The sequence below is a fragment of the Micropterus dolomieu genome, linkage group LG05, assembly GCF_021292245.1.
Source record: "Micropterus dolomieu isolate WLL.071019.BEF.003 ecotype Adirondacks linkage group LG05, ASM2129224v1, whole genome shotgun sequence".
Lineage (NCBI taxonomy): Eukaryota > Metazoa > Chordata > Actinopteri > Centrarchiformes > Centrarchidae > Micropterus > Micropterus dolomieu.
The window spans coordinates 345,842-360,875 of record NC_060154.1 but is presented as its reverse complement, the minus strand read 5'-3'; the positions used below and the strand labels follow the sequence as shown (position 1 = coordinate 360,875).

The 15,034-nt window shown below is 41.9% G+C and overlaps 1 protein-coding gene across 1 annotated transcript in view; it reads left to right on the top strand.

Annotated features, from left to right (window-relative positions):
- The window catches only part of LOC123971351 (nardilysin-like), a 47,656-nt gene that overhangs the window by 6,299 nt on the left and 26,323 nt on the right, over positions 1 to 15,034 (top strand). The window contains exons 4-13 of the mRNA XM_046050107.1: positions 1,498 to 1,579; positions 2,152 to 2,305; positions 4,434 to 4,507; positions 6,012 to 6,107; positions 6,358 to 6,480; positions 8,544 to 8,601; positions 11,085 to 11,158; positions 11,458 to 11,527; positions 11,628 to 11,705; positions 11,805 to 11,925. Of these exons, the coding sequence (XP_045906063.1) occupies positions 1,498 to 1,579; positions 2,152 to 2,305; positions 4,434 to 4,507; positions 6,012 to 6,107; positions 6,358 to 6,480; positions 8,544 to 8,601; positions 11,085 to 11,158; positions 11,458 to 11,527; positions 11,628 to 11,705; positions 11,805 to 11,925 (930 nt within the window). The remainder of the gene's footprint in view (positions 1 to 1,497; positions 1,580 to 2,151; positions 2,306 to 4,433; positions 4,508 to 6,011; positions 6,108 to 6,357; positions 6,481 to 8,543; positions 8,602 to 11,084; positions 11,159 to 11,457; positions 11,528 to 11,627; positions 11,706 to 11,804; positions 11,926 to 15,034) is intronic.

The following is a 15,034-nucleotide window of genomic DNA, read 5'->3' as shown; positions in this document are numbered from 1 at the left end:
AATAAAAGGGATAAAATAAAGTCAAATAAGATCAGGAAAGGCTCTCCTATAAAAGTATGTTTTAAGAAGGGACTTAAAAGAGTTCACTGACTCAGCCGACCTGATTTCCTCGGGCAGGCTGTTCCAGAGCCTCGGGGGCCTGACAGCAAATGCTCTGTCCCCTTTAGTTTTCAGTCGAGACTCTGGAACAGACAGCACACCTCTGCCCGAGGATCTCAAGGTACGTGCTGGTGCGTATGGGACTAAAAGGTCAGAAATATAACAAGGCGAGAGGCCATGAAGAGCTTTAAAAGTGATCAATAGAATTTTAAAGTCAATTCTAAAACATACTGGGAGCCAGTGTAATGAAGCTAAAATAGGAGTAATGTGGTCATATTTCTTTGTTCTGGTTAAAAGCCTGGCAGCTGAGTTCTGGACAGTCTGGAGTCGATCAATAGATTTTTGGGTTAAACAGGTGAAAAGGCTGTTGCAATAATCCAGGCGTGATGAGATGAAGGCGATGAAGACAATAATAACAATAGGACTAGTAACAATAGTCGTTGCAGCAGAGGGTGTCGAGCAGGCACACGGGGGCAGCAGGTGACCCGCAACCACAGATCCAGACTCCACAGCTCCAGAGCCAGAAAACCTGCAGGAAGTGACAGGAGGAGAGAGGAGAGGGACGAGAAAGCACAAGACTACCAGAAAGGGGAGAAGTTGTGTTAGTAACATGCAATAATGGGATGAGGTTGCATACAGAGGGAGAGAAAGTAGAGGAGAGAGGAGCTCAGTGCATCATGGGAAATCCCCCGGCAGTCTAGGCCTATAGCAGCATAACTAAGGGATGGTTCAGGACTCACCTGAGCCAGCCCTAACTATAAGCTTTATCAAAGAGGAAAGTCTGAAGCCTACTCTTAAATGTGGAGATGGTGTCTGCCTCCTGAAAGTTGATGTGTCAGAAGCGGGAAAAATTTGGCGAGTGTAAGGATTTGAGTAACTGACAGGGGCCAAACTGTGATGGCTAGACGACGCATCTCCAAACCGCTCTGCAGGACTCAGTACCTATCGGAAGCGGTCAAAGGAAGGAAAAAGTGGTGAAACGGCAACAGGGTCATGGATGCATGTTGGGTTAGCGAAGGCTGGTCCGTGTGGTCCGATCCAACAGACGAGCTACAGTTGGTCAAACTGCTGACGAAGTTGATGCTGGTTCTGACAGAAAGGTGTCAGAACACACAGAGCAGATGCAGTGCAGTCTAGTCCTCCATGGGTCACGGCTATTTTGGTGATTAAAAACGGAGACCAGCGGGTGGTCATAATGTTATGGCTGATCGGTGTAAAACAATTTTTATAAATGAAGCATTCGATTTGTAAAGTTGAGTAAATGCATGAAGTTTTCTAAGTAAATAATCTTGATCTCAGTATTCACCCCAAAATAACCCATCCATCAATCCATCTGAAGCATTTGGGCTCTTGAGCTGAATGAGTGGATCTGATCACACTTTTTTTGTGTGTTTCCAGGCGGCAGCTGCTCTGTGCATCAGTGTGGGGAGCTTCAGTGACCCAGAAGACCTGCCCGGCCTCGCCCACTTCCTGGAACACAGTGAGTCCAACAGAAGAGAGCAGAGTCTGAAAAGACTAGATTCTTATTAATTACAGCTGTCTGACTCTACCTACATTAAGCACCTTTCTCATCACATGACATTCAACAGATCTGCTTTCCAGATGTTTTATGAGGAAGGAAATGCTTTAAAAATGTGTGTTGGAGCTCAAAAATACACACAGAGAAGTATGAATATTACTTGCAGAAAAGTCGGGACTCTGTTTGTCTGTTGAATTACAGAAACCCACAATCCACTCGCAATCTATCTTTGGGCAGTTCAGAAACTGGCCTGCACATTAACCAAACAACAATAAAAAGTTTTATTTTAGCCCTTAATGAATTCATGTTAATTAGCTGATACAGTTATTTTAAATGGCGTCAGTTCTACCTGAATGTTTTCTTTAATGTTCTTTGCTGATAAAAAGTGAGTGAGCAGAGAAGCGATGTTTGGAAAGAACTTGGAACAAAAGCCAGTCTGTTGGTGCGGCTGTTTTCCTGGTGTGTGTGTGTGTGTGTGTGTTTCTGGATATTAATCACTTTTTTTTGTTGCTTTCCTCCTCCCTGATGTTCAGTGGTGTTCATGGGCAGTGAGAAATACCCAGCGGAGAACGGCTTTGACGCCTTCCTGAAGAAGCACGGCGGAAGCGACAACGCCTCCACCGACTGTGAGAGAACCATCTTCCAGTTCGACGTGCAGAAGAAGTTTTTCAAAGAGGCGCTCGACAGGTGACGTTACCTCTGTGAACTTCCCACTTCCTTCACCAGGGAGAAACCGGGAGCTAGGGCTGAACAGATAATCGAAATCGCAGTGTGGCTTACTGACTAGGTGTGGGAATCACCAGAGGCCCCACGATACGATATTATCACGATACAATATCTTTGCGGCTTTAAACACAATGTGTTTTTCTAGGGGACTAAAAAAGCAATTGATTTTATTATTATAGTACCAAAAAAGTAAAATTCTCACGTACAATTTATATAATAAAAGATCGATACTTTGCGTCCGCGTATGGATACAGTGTTGCCACAGAAAATATCGCGATACTATGCTGTATCGATTTTTATTTTGTTACTGCCGCAATATTTCTTTAAGGTGAAACGTGTGTTAAAATACCATTTTAAATTAGTCCTGGCCTGCACATCATATTCTCTGGCCGCTGCCCTTCTAGTAACCCTGATGTATGATGTAAAAGGTCCACGTCTGTGGAACAGCCTCCCAGAGGAGCTGAGGGTGTGTCAGACTTTTAAAAGAAATTTTAGGAAAATGCTAAACTAAAAAGATTGGTAAACAATTGATTTTAATATTTCTTATTTAGGGCTGGGCACGTTAACGCGATAATAACGCATTAATAAATTAACGGCGAAAAATTATTTTATAGCACGTTAAAGCAGTTTATTTTTATTATTATTATTATTATTTTGAAAGTCTGTTGCTCACTGGCGCTGAATTAGGGCTGAAGGATTAATTGCATTTGCAATATTATCGCAATGTGATAAAAAAAGATTTTCTAATTGTTTGATCGTTATCTCCCTGATAAAAAAACAAATTAAATGTTTCTGCTGATACCTGTTCAGACCCCCCCCCCCCCAAGAAAACTGGACTCTGACTTGTTTTAACAAGCTAGATAAAAGGTAACGCCCTTTTAATAAATAGCTGAGGTTTAATATTTGATTTGATTACATTAATGTTCAAGTTGAGATTTGCAAGAAATACTTTATTGCTGCTGTGTAAAGGGGATACTGCTGGTAAAATTTGTTTAAAGTGTTTGCAAAACACATGTTATTACACTTTAGTGTATATAGCAGTACATTTAAATTAAAAGTGCGCAATACACTACTTTAGAATTCCTTATTCAATTTTGCGCAACAGTGAAAATCAGCAACCCCTAAATAAAATTATGAACCTGAAAATGAGCATAATGTGACCTCTTTAAGAAAATATCTCTGTCTAATTATTATTAACATGATAATTCGTTTGAATATTGCAAATCATATCGCAACATCATTTTCAGTGATTACATATTTTTTTGAATATCGTTCAGCCCTACTGGGAAACTGAACCATAATTATCTTGTTTTTGTGCAGGTTAAATTAAATTTTCAGATGTTTACAGTACAAAGACAAAAAACAAAAGAGGTCCTTAGACTGATTGACAGTAAACCACAGGCTGGTGCGCAAGGTTTCCTGTCAGAACATGAGTTTTTGGGCGCCCCCGCATCATGAAGGCCAGTGTCCCGTGTTTCTGTTGATGGCAGCTCTTTGTGGGCCATATGGCTCTCTGTTGGGAGGTCAACTGGTTCATTAACGATCACCACGAGCACTGAGCCGTTCTCCAACAGGCCAGCTGATGTAGTCTCTGCAGCCACGTTGTTGTTTATAGAGTCAAATGTTCCGTCTGCAGAAGAACATTTGAAGCTAATGGGATTGTTTCTTTGCACCAGCACAGAGTGGAGTTATTTTTACTGTAGGGTTGCAACAAATTTTTATTTTACTCATCACTCAATCATTTTAGTTTGTTGTTTGGTCGATAAAACGTCAGCGAAAAATACCCATCACATGTTCAAGGTGACGTCTTCGTAAGTCAATTCAACACAAAGATATTCAGTTGACAGAAGAGAAGAGAGAAAGAGAGCAAAACATCACATTTGAGAAGCTGGGAGCAGAGAACGATCTGCAGTTTTGTGTGTTACATGACATAAACAAATTGACTGGTTATTCGACTGGTAATCTCAGCACTAGTTCGTAAAATTTCCCATTTTCAGTTGTTTCTAGGTCTCCATTTTCACACGATCTTTGAAGATAAAAATAAGAAAGAGCTCACACATCATTGAAACTGTGTGTGTTTGTGTTGCAGGTGGGCTCAGTTCTTCATCTGTCCTCTGATGATCGAAGATGCCATCGACAGAGAGGTGGAGGCTGTCGACAGCGGTGAGTTGAGATCAAGCAGGAAAAGCGAAACCTTAAACCTGCGTCCTCTCCAGCAGCCAGCAGGGGGCGACTCCAGCGGCTGCACAAAGAAGTGTGATTGTATAGAAGTCTGTGAGAAAATGTTTCTACTTGTCAGCTGATTTATTCCCTCAGTAAACACTTTCCTGATGAGTTTATGGTCTCAGTCGCTAGTTTCAAGTCTTCTTCAACACAGCATGATGTTCATTTAGTAAATTATGGTCCCATTTAGAGGAGTCGGCTGTTCATTTGTTTTTGCGGCGGCCTAAAAGCCAAATACGAGGCTTCAAAACACTAGGATTGGATATCGCTACTCTATAACTTTATGGTATCGAGTAGTAGTGTTGTAGTACTTGAGACCGGTCTTGGTCTTAAGACCACTTTTTGATGGTCTTGGTCTCGTCTCTGACTCGACCGCATTTGCACTCGGTCTTGTCTCGGTCTCGGACATTGAGGACTCTGGGTTTTATTTCAAGACCGTAACTTTGGGAATATAAATAAATTGCTTATGCATTGTCTGATTTGTTAACATCCTAACTTGGATTGGAAGTAAAACATATTGCTTCAAATGCAACCAGTAACCCTAATTAACGGCAGTCACCCCTCCCTAAAGATGCTTACGTTGATTTCAGCTCTTACTGTTTGTATGTGGGTGCTTTAATGGGAAAGTGGATCTTTCTATTGCGTGCCATGCAATGCAGGGAACTGGTCTTGGTCTTGACTCGGTCTCGCCCTCCCTCGGTCTTGGTCTTGATTGCTCTCAACCCCTAAAAGTCTTGGTCTTGACTCAGTCTCGCCCTCCCTCGGTCTTGGTCTTGACTCGGTCTCGCCCTCCCTCGGTCTTGGTCTTGACTGCTCTCAGCCCCTAAAAGTCTTGGTCTTGACTACAACACTATCGAGTAGAATCAAAACGTCTCCAGTCAAACCCATACCTCAATCGATACTCTTTGTAACCAGATGGCGGCAAAAAATTACTATTTGTATGGTTTTGCTTGCAGCCAAACAAGCCAACAACAAAGTGAAAGAAAGAGAAGCTTACGCCTTTTTTTTCCTGATGTGCCTTCCTGTATAATAAAGGCTGCACGCGCTCAGTCCATGCTGATGTTAACAGCCGCTCACCTTCGGCTGCGTCTCAGTTCGTCACTGTTGCAGTTTCTCACCACAAGCTCTGCTTTCCGTTGGTTTCATCTCCTGGCATCATTTAACTCTTCTCTCTACATTTTTATTTGCTGTTCGCATCACTTTTAAAAGAATAAAATGATGGTTAATGACTAAAACTAGACTAAAAAACTTTTAGTCAACTAAAACTAGACTAAAAAATTGTAAACAGTGGACTAAACATGACAGAAACTAACCAGGACATTTGACACAGGACTAAGACTAAATACTACTACCAGACTTCTCATCTAGAGTCACGCTTTATTTTAATGTGTTTTCTCTCTTTCTGCCTTCCTGCACGGCTCTTTCTTTATCATTTCCTGTTCAGAGTACCAGTTAGCGAGGCCGTCCGACTCGCATCGAAAGGAGATGCTGTTTGGGAGTCTGGCTAAACCAGGACACCCTATGAGCAAATTCTGCTGGGGTAAGAACAACACACATACAGTCCTCCCCACTGGGCCTTCTGCACTAAACCCCTGAGACTTTATCTGTTGTTTCAATAAAGAAGAAGAACAAAAAAGGCTTTTGTGACGCATAAATGTTATTATCTTCTACTTTTCCAGTAATGAAATAGGCATAAATTTCCTATTTCCAAGTGAATGGACCTGAAAAGGAGGGATGTCTTTGTGGTTTGATGTCACATCTCATTATATTGATCATCTGTTCCTGTTCAGGTAACGCTCAGACATTAAAGCACGAGCCCAGAGAGAAACAGATCAACACCTACCAGCGGCTCAGAGACTTCTGGAGGAGATATTACTCCGCTCATTACATGACGCTCGCCGTTCAGTCCAGAGGTACAAACTCACCGGAGATAATCACTCCCTCAAGGGGTCTTTGAAGATGTCTGCTTTTTCTTCTACTGCAGCTTGTTTTGAAGGTTCGAAGATTTAAAACTCACAGCGGGTCTGCTAATTTAGAAAGTTAACGTGTTGGATGCATGAAAACAATTAAATCCTTACTGCTACAGAGGGTGAAACATGTAAAGTTTGCCCTGAGGAGGAAAGGTCATATTGTTAGCCACATCAGAAGTGTCCATCCTCTGCACGGTGGCCAAGTTAGTACATCTAAGACATTTTAATTTAATTTTCCTGTATTTTGGGGTCAAAATGAGTTGTAGGTACGTGAGTCAGAGTTAGAGAGAGGAGTCTGTTGTGTTGAAGTAGGAAATAAAGTCTTGCTAGCAGCTCCTCTACACGCACAACAAACTCCTCTCCCTTCGCTTTCACCGGCGTCAGACACCTGGTGTAACACTTTGAGCCTGGCTCTTGCAAAAGACGCACTTTATGTGGACGCCATTTTGATGGGCGCGATCGCCCCCCCATAGGAGTACGTCGGGTTGTGGTTGGGTAAAAAGTAGGGCTGAACAATTTTGAAAAAATATCTAATTGCGATAATTTTGAGAGATATGATTTACAATATTGGAGGGAATAATAATTTTTATTGACAAACATATTAAAATGAATTATGGTGTGAATTCTGCCAGGATCTGTACCAAAAAAAGATGTCTTCTTAAGTCTGTAGAAAATGAAGAGGCCAGGACGCTTCTGCAGCACAACAATATGTAATTTAAAATGGTATTTTGACGCACATTTTGCCTTTTAAAGGTTCAGTGTGTAATATTTCTTAGGGTCTATCGACAGAAATGCAATATATAAGATCCATAACTATGTTTTCAGTACATAATAAACCTTAGAAGAAGAAGAAGTAATAGTAATAATATACTGCAGGGGTCGGCAAATAAGACCATTAGATGGTCGATGAGAATATGAGACATTATTGACTTATACCAATATTTTGTTCAGTTAGCTCAGTCGGTGAGGTGCAGGACTTGCAACCCAAGAGCTGAGGGTTCGATCCCACCACAGGATTATTTTTTCTCTCTTCCACAAATGAATTCTGCAGCGAATGTTTCCCAGTATCTCCAGGCAGAGCACATTTAGGGGAATCACGTTTTCTGACTGCTCTTTCAGAGGTGTGTCAAGCAGGCAGCAGCTCTTTTAATGTCAGAATTGTTCAAAGTTTAAATCCAAATACAACATTACAGTAAACAAGCTTCTCACACTTTTCTATTTTGTAGGCAAAACCACTACAGTGGAACTGATGATTTGAGTAACTGTTGCTGCCTTGACTGAGATCTGTATTTATTTATTTATGTTTTTTGCCACTATCAAAGCACCATAATCTGGCAGCGGGCCAGATATTATTGTTGGCGGGCAGTTTTGGCGAGGGTCCATCATCACAGAGAGAACGAACGTATTTCCCTTGTCAGTGTTTGTATAAACTTTATCTAATATGTGGTTTATAATGGACTGTGGTGCAGAAACCGTGACAGTGTTTCAGACTCTTGGCTCACATTTTCCATGTTATCTCTCAGTGGCCAAGTCACAATAACACATGGTTTTACTGAATAATTCAGTAAATATAATTTCTTAATAAATCTACCTAAAGTAACCTCATTTCTTGACTGGCCACTCTCTGCTGTCTCAGAAGAGACACCTTTTGTGCTGTTGTCAGCCACCGTAGCTGTCCTGCGCTCTTTGAAAGGTTAGGGGGGCAGTGGTAGACTGGACGGATGGTTGCAATACACAACCCTCGCCACTAGATGCCACTAAAACTCACACACTGAACCTTTAACAAATGAAAACTGCAGTAAGCCATATTTCAATAAGATTTTGATTAATTGTTCAGCCCTAATAAAACCCTGGGTAACCACAACCAACAGTGATGTCACAGTGACACACTCTGTTGGACACCTTTACATCAATGCTAACTTTAGCATCCTTTGCTGCCTATGAGCAGGAGGCAGCTGATGTAAAGCTGTAAAGAGACGTGTTGACAGTGTTTTTATGTTCTTTAGAGACTCTGGACACTCTGGAGCAGTGGGTGAGAGAGATCTTCATCAACGTTCCCAACAAGTAAGAACACAAACCGAAACAAACACAAATCTGCAAGCTCACTCCATTTCTGAATGAGTTTCTCGTCTTCAAACTACAGCAAGACTGATGTTGGTGCGCACAGCATGTTAAACGATGAACAACAAGAAATGGTCGTGCAGAAATGTAATTTACAGTGTTTCCCACACATAGAATTGACCTGCTGCCACGTTGGTCTTGGTGATTTCGATTTACAAAATGGTGGGTGAAAAAATCCAGATGACGGGTTCTGTATCTTTTCCAGGGTATTGAAAAAGTCTTAAATTGAATACTCTAAAAATAAGGCCTTAAAAGTATTAAATTTCGTTTATAAAGGTCTTTTCTTATGATTAAATAAATGCCGTAACGTCATAAATAAATACTTTTTGTGTGTCTTTACAATTTACTCTCTTTGATGTGACTCTGATGTTAAACTGCAGCGCAGGTAACGTTACTGTTTTTACGTCAGGGTTTAGCTTTACGCTCTGGACTGTGGAGTGTTCTCGCTGCACGAGCTCTGGCATCCAAGCTCTGGCGCGAGTCAGTCAGTTGTTTGGAAATAAAACAAACGTCTCTGTCGTGCCAACAAGCTCGTCGACTCAGAATGGGCAAGTGTCTGAAGTTCAGAAGGCCAGAGATACGGACAAGTTGGGGGTCGAGGCTGAGGGCGCTGAGATTGGCACAACAAGCGGATCGGCATGCGAGTCAGTCACACTGTGGCGAGCGCTAATGGAAGACCTGCAGAATGAATGGAAACAGCCAACATGCTAACGCACATTAAACTTGCATCACCCAGATGGGCCGATCACCGGGACGAGGAAAAGCCTACTGTATTTCAAGCAGCCTTTAGATGCAAAGACAGAACAGGACGAATAATCTCTGATTATATAATAATAAATTACCTTATCTAGCAAAGGTGTAGCTAATTATAACAACTCAAACTGCACAGTTTTGTATTTTTGGTTTCACACCATAAGAGTTCTTGCGACAAATATTGTATTCATTTCATAGGTATCGTTTACACTGGGGACGCTGGGGACATGTCTTCATCACTTAAAAAAAAAAAAATCATTTGTTAAATATGTTCTGAAAAATAGCTTGCAACAAGAAATATTAAAAAACAAATAAATTCTTTGAGAAAGGTTTATTTGCACAATAAGAAAACATGCAATATAAATATAGAAGAAACAAATGTGCATTTTCCAAAAAAAGCTAAAAAACAAGCTGCATTATATTCTGTTTGAATTGTCACCTGAATTTACTGAAAATGTCTCCAGAATGCAGGAAATTAAATGTTTAATGCTCAAAATTTGTAGGGGAGGACCCCCAGACCTTCCACTTATATAAGCATTGAATATTTAATCAAAATAGTGTTAAAATATCTTCTTATCTTGTTCTCATGAACCCAAAATTGGGAATCATGCATGTGAGCTAAGTGTATCGTCACAACACAAAGTGATTGATTGATTTTGATTCATTGTTATCAGAGTACAAACACACCCCAAAAAGCTTTAGAGTATGAAATATGAATATGAGTATTATAATAAGGTAACTTCGTAAATAGTAATTTTCTTAAAATTTATACAGATTTTACATTATAACACAGTGAAGTTGGCCTTAAATTTCATCCTAGGTGGTATTAAAAAGGTCTTAAAAAGTCTTACATTTAATTTTGAGGATCCTGGGAGTACCCTGTTTTCACTGACTCAACAGAGCAGACAGGAAGAGGCGGGGCCAGCAGGTGTGTTTGAGGTGTGTGCGAGTGAAAACAGAACTGAAGGGAAAGGGAGCGGATTCAATTAGTGAGCGCTCACTAAAGTTGAGAATGAAGTTGAACTAAAATGGTGAAATAAGAAATGAGCTACTAGAAATAGGAAACACCGAGAGGATTTTAAAATCCGAAACACGTGACATGAACAAAGATCTTTCCTAATTTGTTATGTGTAGTCACAAAAGTTAATAAAGATAACATGACATAATGTGGTTCCTAAAATTTTTTTTTTTATTGTCATGAACAGTACTTTGAACAAAAGTACAGCTGCTGTGTTTTGTGTTGGATTTGCAGCAGGGAAGTTGCAGGGCGCCCTCTGGTGGACAAAATATGCAACAACATTCATAACATTATTGAAGGATCTGTCTTTTGTCTCTCAGTTTCTTTCTTAAAGGGGGTTATATGTAAGTTTTTCGATTAAATTAATTGCTAATAAATCAAATTTTCATTGCCTTACTGTCAGTGGGCTCAAAACTCAGTTAGAAATGAAGCACACGCCTGTTTTCTCCGTTGCTTGCGTCAGCCACTATCCTGCTTTTAATGTGAGGACACTGGGTCGGATTCAGCCCTGTGAGCGCTCCGATTTATCCGCAGTCATGTCTTATTGGCCGATAATATCGGCATGCTGGTTTATCGATCAGGATCTAGTTTGCAGTGTTACTCTAAATAAAAGTTGAAATAGAATAAAACCTTTTTTGTGTGTTTTTGTTTCCAGCCATGAACCTCGAGTCGACTTCTCTCACCTCCAGCAGCCGTTTGACACGCCAGCCTTCAACAAACTCTACAGAGGTCAGATATATTATTATTCAGTAGTATTAGTATTATTCTTACTGTATTTGTTCCTCATATTGTTTAATGGTGTAATTTTACTTAGTATTTTTTGTAAATACTTAATCTGGTCTGATCCGTTCGATGCTGCATGATCAATAAAGTGTTTTCCTAAGTTAACTTGATATCACATTTTCTATATCACATGAAAATTGTTTAATTCATTTGAGAGATATAATCTTGTAATTTTCATATGAATCATTTTGCAGTACTGATTTATGATCGCTGCACACGTACTAATATATAAACATGTGTTTCAGTGGTTCCTGTGAGGAAGGTTCACGCTCTGACCATCAGCTGGGCCGTACCGCCGCAGGGGAAACACTACAGGTGAGTCCAGTACAACTTTAAAACCCACCAACAATGAAAAGGTATTAAAAGGTACAGGTGCAGCTTTGAAAATGTTAAAAATAATCTTTAATTCTGTCAGAGTGAAGCCTCTTCATTACATCTCCTGGCTGATCGGACACGAAGGAACCGGCAGCATCCTGTCTCAGCTCAGGAAGAAGTGAGTAAATGTTAAAATAAAATATAATAAACTGTTATATTTAAATATTAAATAAGCAGGTTCTCATGGTATACACTCCGTGTGTGTGCTCGCCCCCAGGTGCTGGGCTCTGGCTCTGTTTGGAGGAAACAGTGAGACGGGTTTCGACCAGAACACCACCTACTCCATCTTCTCCATCTCCATCACCCTCACCGACCAGGGCTACCAGAACTTCTACCAGGTCAAAACACACACACACATGTTTTTCTTTTATTTACATGTGAAGACTAATTATAACCTGAACATTAAAACCAAGTTATCCAAGGTGGGTTAAAATCAAGGGCAACTGGACTCGGTTGAAGATACTCGAAGACGTTTCCTTAACCATCACAGCTACATGGCTAATCTTAAGCCTTACTTTAAATGTAACCTGAACCCCAAAACCAAGTCGTAACCACCGTTATTATCGTTAACGAAGACGAACGAAATAACGAGAACTAGATGTGAAAAAATATTGTCGTTAACTGAAATAAAAATAAAAACGAGGCTTTACAAAAAAACGATAACAAACTGTGTTGTAGGTTTGTAGAACTAATTAAAACGAACTAAAATGAAAGAGTAAAAGTCCTTAGTTTTTGTTTGTTTATTTATTTATTTCATAGGACGTAATAAGCCTACATTTCGAGTGGATATGAAGCCGGGGGAACTGACGTAGAGGGGCAGCTGGTCTGTCCGGACTGACCGCTGTTACGGGGAGAGCCCCATGTAACGTTAGGGCTAACTTAGACCCAGGTAGGGATCAGCTGCGTAGTTGGTGGGATTTGAACATATTCTCTATCATCTTTTATGCATACACGTGTACAAAATAACATGAATGCAACAACTGTACAGAGTTGTGTTTGGTTTAGTTTGAGTTGCAGGTAGAGAGTCGCTGTCTTGGTGGTTTTCTTTTCCTTGTTCCGTTCTGATGGTCTGACTTAGAGCTCACTCTGAGTGTGGGATAAACTTGCCCACTGCGCTGGGTTAACGTGTCTGCTCGTCATTATATTTACTGCATGTCAGATAGTGTGTGTTTTATGGACTCACTGATATCTCAGCCAGCCTGTCTCTTTGTGCTTCACGTTGTTTTAATATCGATTTTTTGATTAATAAAGGTTTAGATTTTAATATAACCGCTTTCCAATGACAGAGCTAGAGGCTGATGTTTGAATTTCTTGGGACCACTGGGTAGTAGGATTAGGATTAGGGTAATTTAGCTCGTAAGGTTTTCTGTATGTACAATGTGTACTTCAAATATATAAAAAATCCCCCCTCTCTTGCGGGGTGGTGTCATTCTTAAGCTCAGGTCCTCGACCAGAGGCCTGGGAGTTTGAGGGTTCTGCACAGTATCTTAGCTGTTACTAGGACTGCACTCTTCTGGACAGACACCTCTGATGTTTACCTGGAATCTGCTGTAGCCCCCAGTGCTCCGATCACCACTGGCACCACTGTTGTTCTTACTCTCCACATCTTTTCTAGCTCCTCTTTCAGCCCTTGGTGTTTCTCAAGCTTCTCGTGTTCCTCCTTCTTGATGTTGCTGTCTCTTGGGAGACACATCTATCACTGCAGCCTTCTTCTGCTGTTTGTCGATCAACACGATGTCTGGTTTGTCAGCCATCACCAGTTTATCAGTCTGGACCTTGAAGTCCCACAGGATCTTAGCTCGGTCATTCTCAACTACCTTAGGAAGTGTCTTCCATTTTGACCTTGGGACTTCCAGCCCATACTCATGGCAGATGTTCCTGTACACTATGCCAGCTACCTGGTTATGGCGTTCCATGTACGCACTTCCTGCCTGCATCTTACACCCTGCTCTTATGTGCTGTACGGTCTCAGGGGCCTCCTTGCACAGTCTGTACCAGGGGTCCTGCCTGGTGTGGTAGACCCCAGCCTCTATTGATCTTGTACTGAGTACCTGTTCTTGTGCTTCTGTGCCGTCCTTCAAGTCCAGCATTTTCCAGCCACTGGTAGGATTTCTTGATATCAGCCACTTCTTCTATTTGTCTGTGGTATGTGATGCTGTGCAGCGGCTTGTCCCTCCATGAAGGTTCTTCATCTTCCTTGCTCTCACCCTCGGGTTTCTGCTGCCTGAGGTATTCACTAAGCCCTTCATCCTTGGGGGCCATCTTCCCGATGTACTCCTGGATCTTCGTCGTTTCATCCTGGACAGTGGTCTTGACACTCACTAGCCCTCGGCCTCCCTCGCTACGCTTGGTGTACAGTCTCAGGGTGCTGGATTTGGGATGAAACCCTCCGTGCATTGTGAGGAGCTTTCTCGTCTTGATGTCAGTAGCTTCTATCTCCTCCTTTGGCCAGTTTATTATACCAGCGGGGTATCTGATGACTGGCTCGGATCCTGTTTTTCCCATTCAGCAGACTTTTCAGGACCTGCCTCACTCTCTGTAGGTATTTGGCTGTGGCGGACTTCCTTGCTGCCTCCTCATGGTTTCCGTTAGCCTGCGGCACCCCAAGGTATTTGTAGCTGTCCTGAACATCTGCAATGTGGCCTTCTGGTAGTTCAGTCCCCTCGGTTCTGATCATCTTCCCTCTTTTTGATACCATGCGACCACACTTGTCCAGTCCGAACGACATTCCAATGTCGTTGCTGTAGATCCTGGTAGTGTGGATCAGTGAGTCCATCTCTCGCTCATTTCTGGCATATAGCTTGATGTCATCCATGTAGAGGAGGTGACTGATGGTTGTTCCACTTCGGAACAGGTATCCGTAGCCAGTCTTTGTGATGATCTGGCTGAGGGGGTTCAGGCCTATGCAGAACAGCAGCGGTGATAGTGTTTTCCACAACCCCATTGAGTTCTTGATGAAGGCTATTAGTGTCCTGTTGATCTCGTACATTTCCAAGCATTCCAGTATTCCAGTATTCCAGTATGTGGCACTGAGTCGTAAGCTTTCTTGTAGTCAATCCAGGCGGTGCACAGATTGGTCTGCCTGGTCTTGCGGTCTCGAGTGACCGCTCTATCAACCAGTAGCTGGTGCTTGGCTCCCCTGGTATTACTACCCATTCCCTTCTCTGTCCATGTATTGAGTCATGTGCCTACTCATCTTAGCCGCTATGATGCCTGACAGGAGCTTCCCTGTTGTGCAGAGGCAGGTTATTGGCCGGAAGTTGGATGGGATTGTTCCCTTCTGGGATCAGGACTGTCCGTCCTTGGGTTAACCATTCTGGGTGGGTCCCATCCATCAGCAGTTGGTTCATTTGTGCTGCCAGGCGTTCATGGAGTGCAGTTAGTTTCTTCAGCCAGTAGGTGTGGATCATGTCAGGGCCTGGTGCTGTCCAGCTCTTCATACCTGCC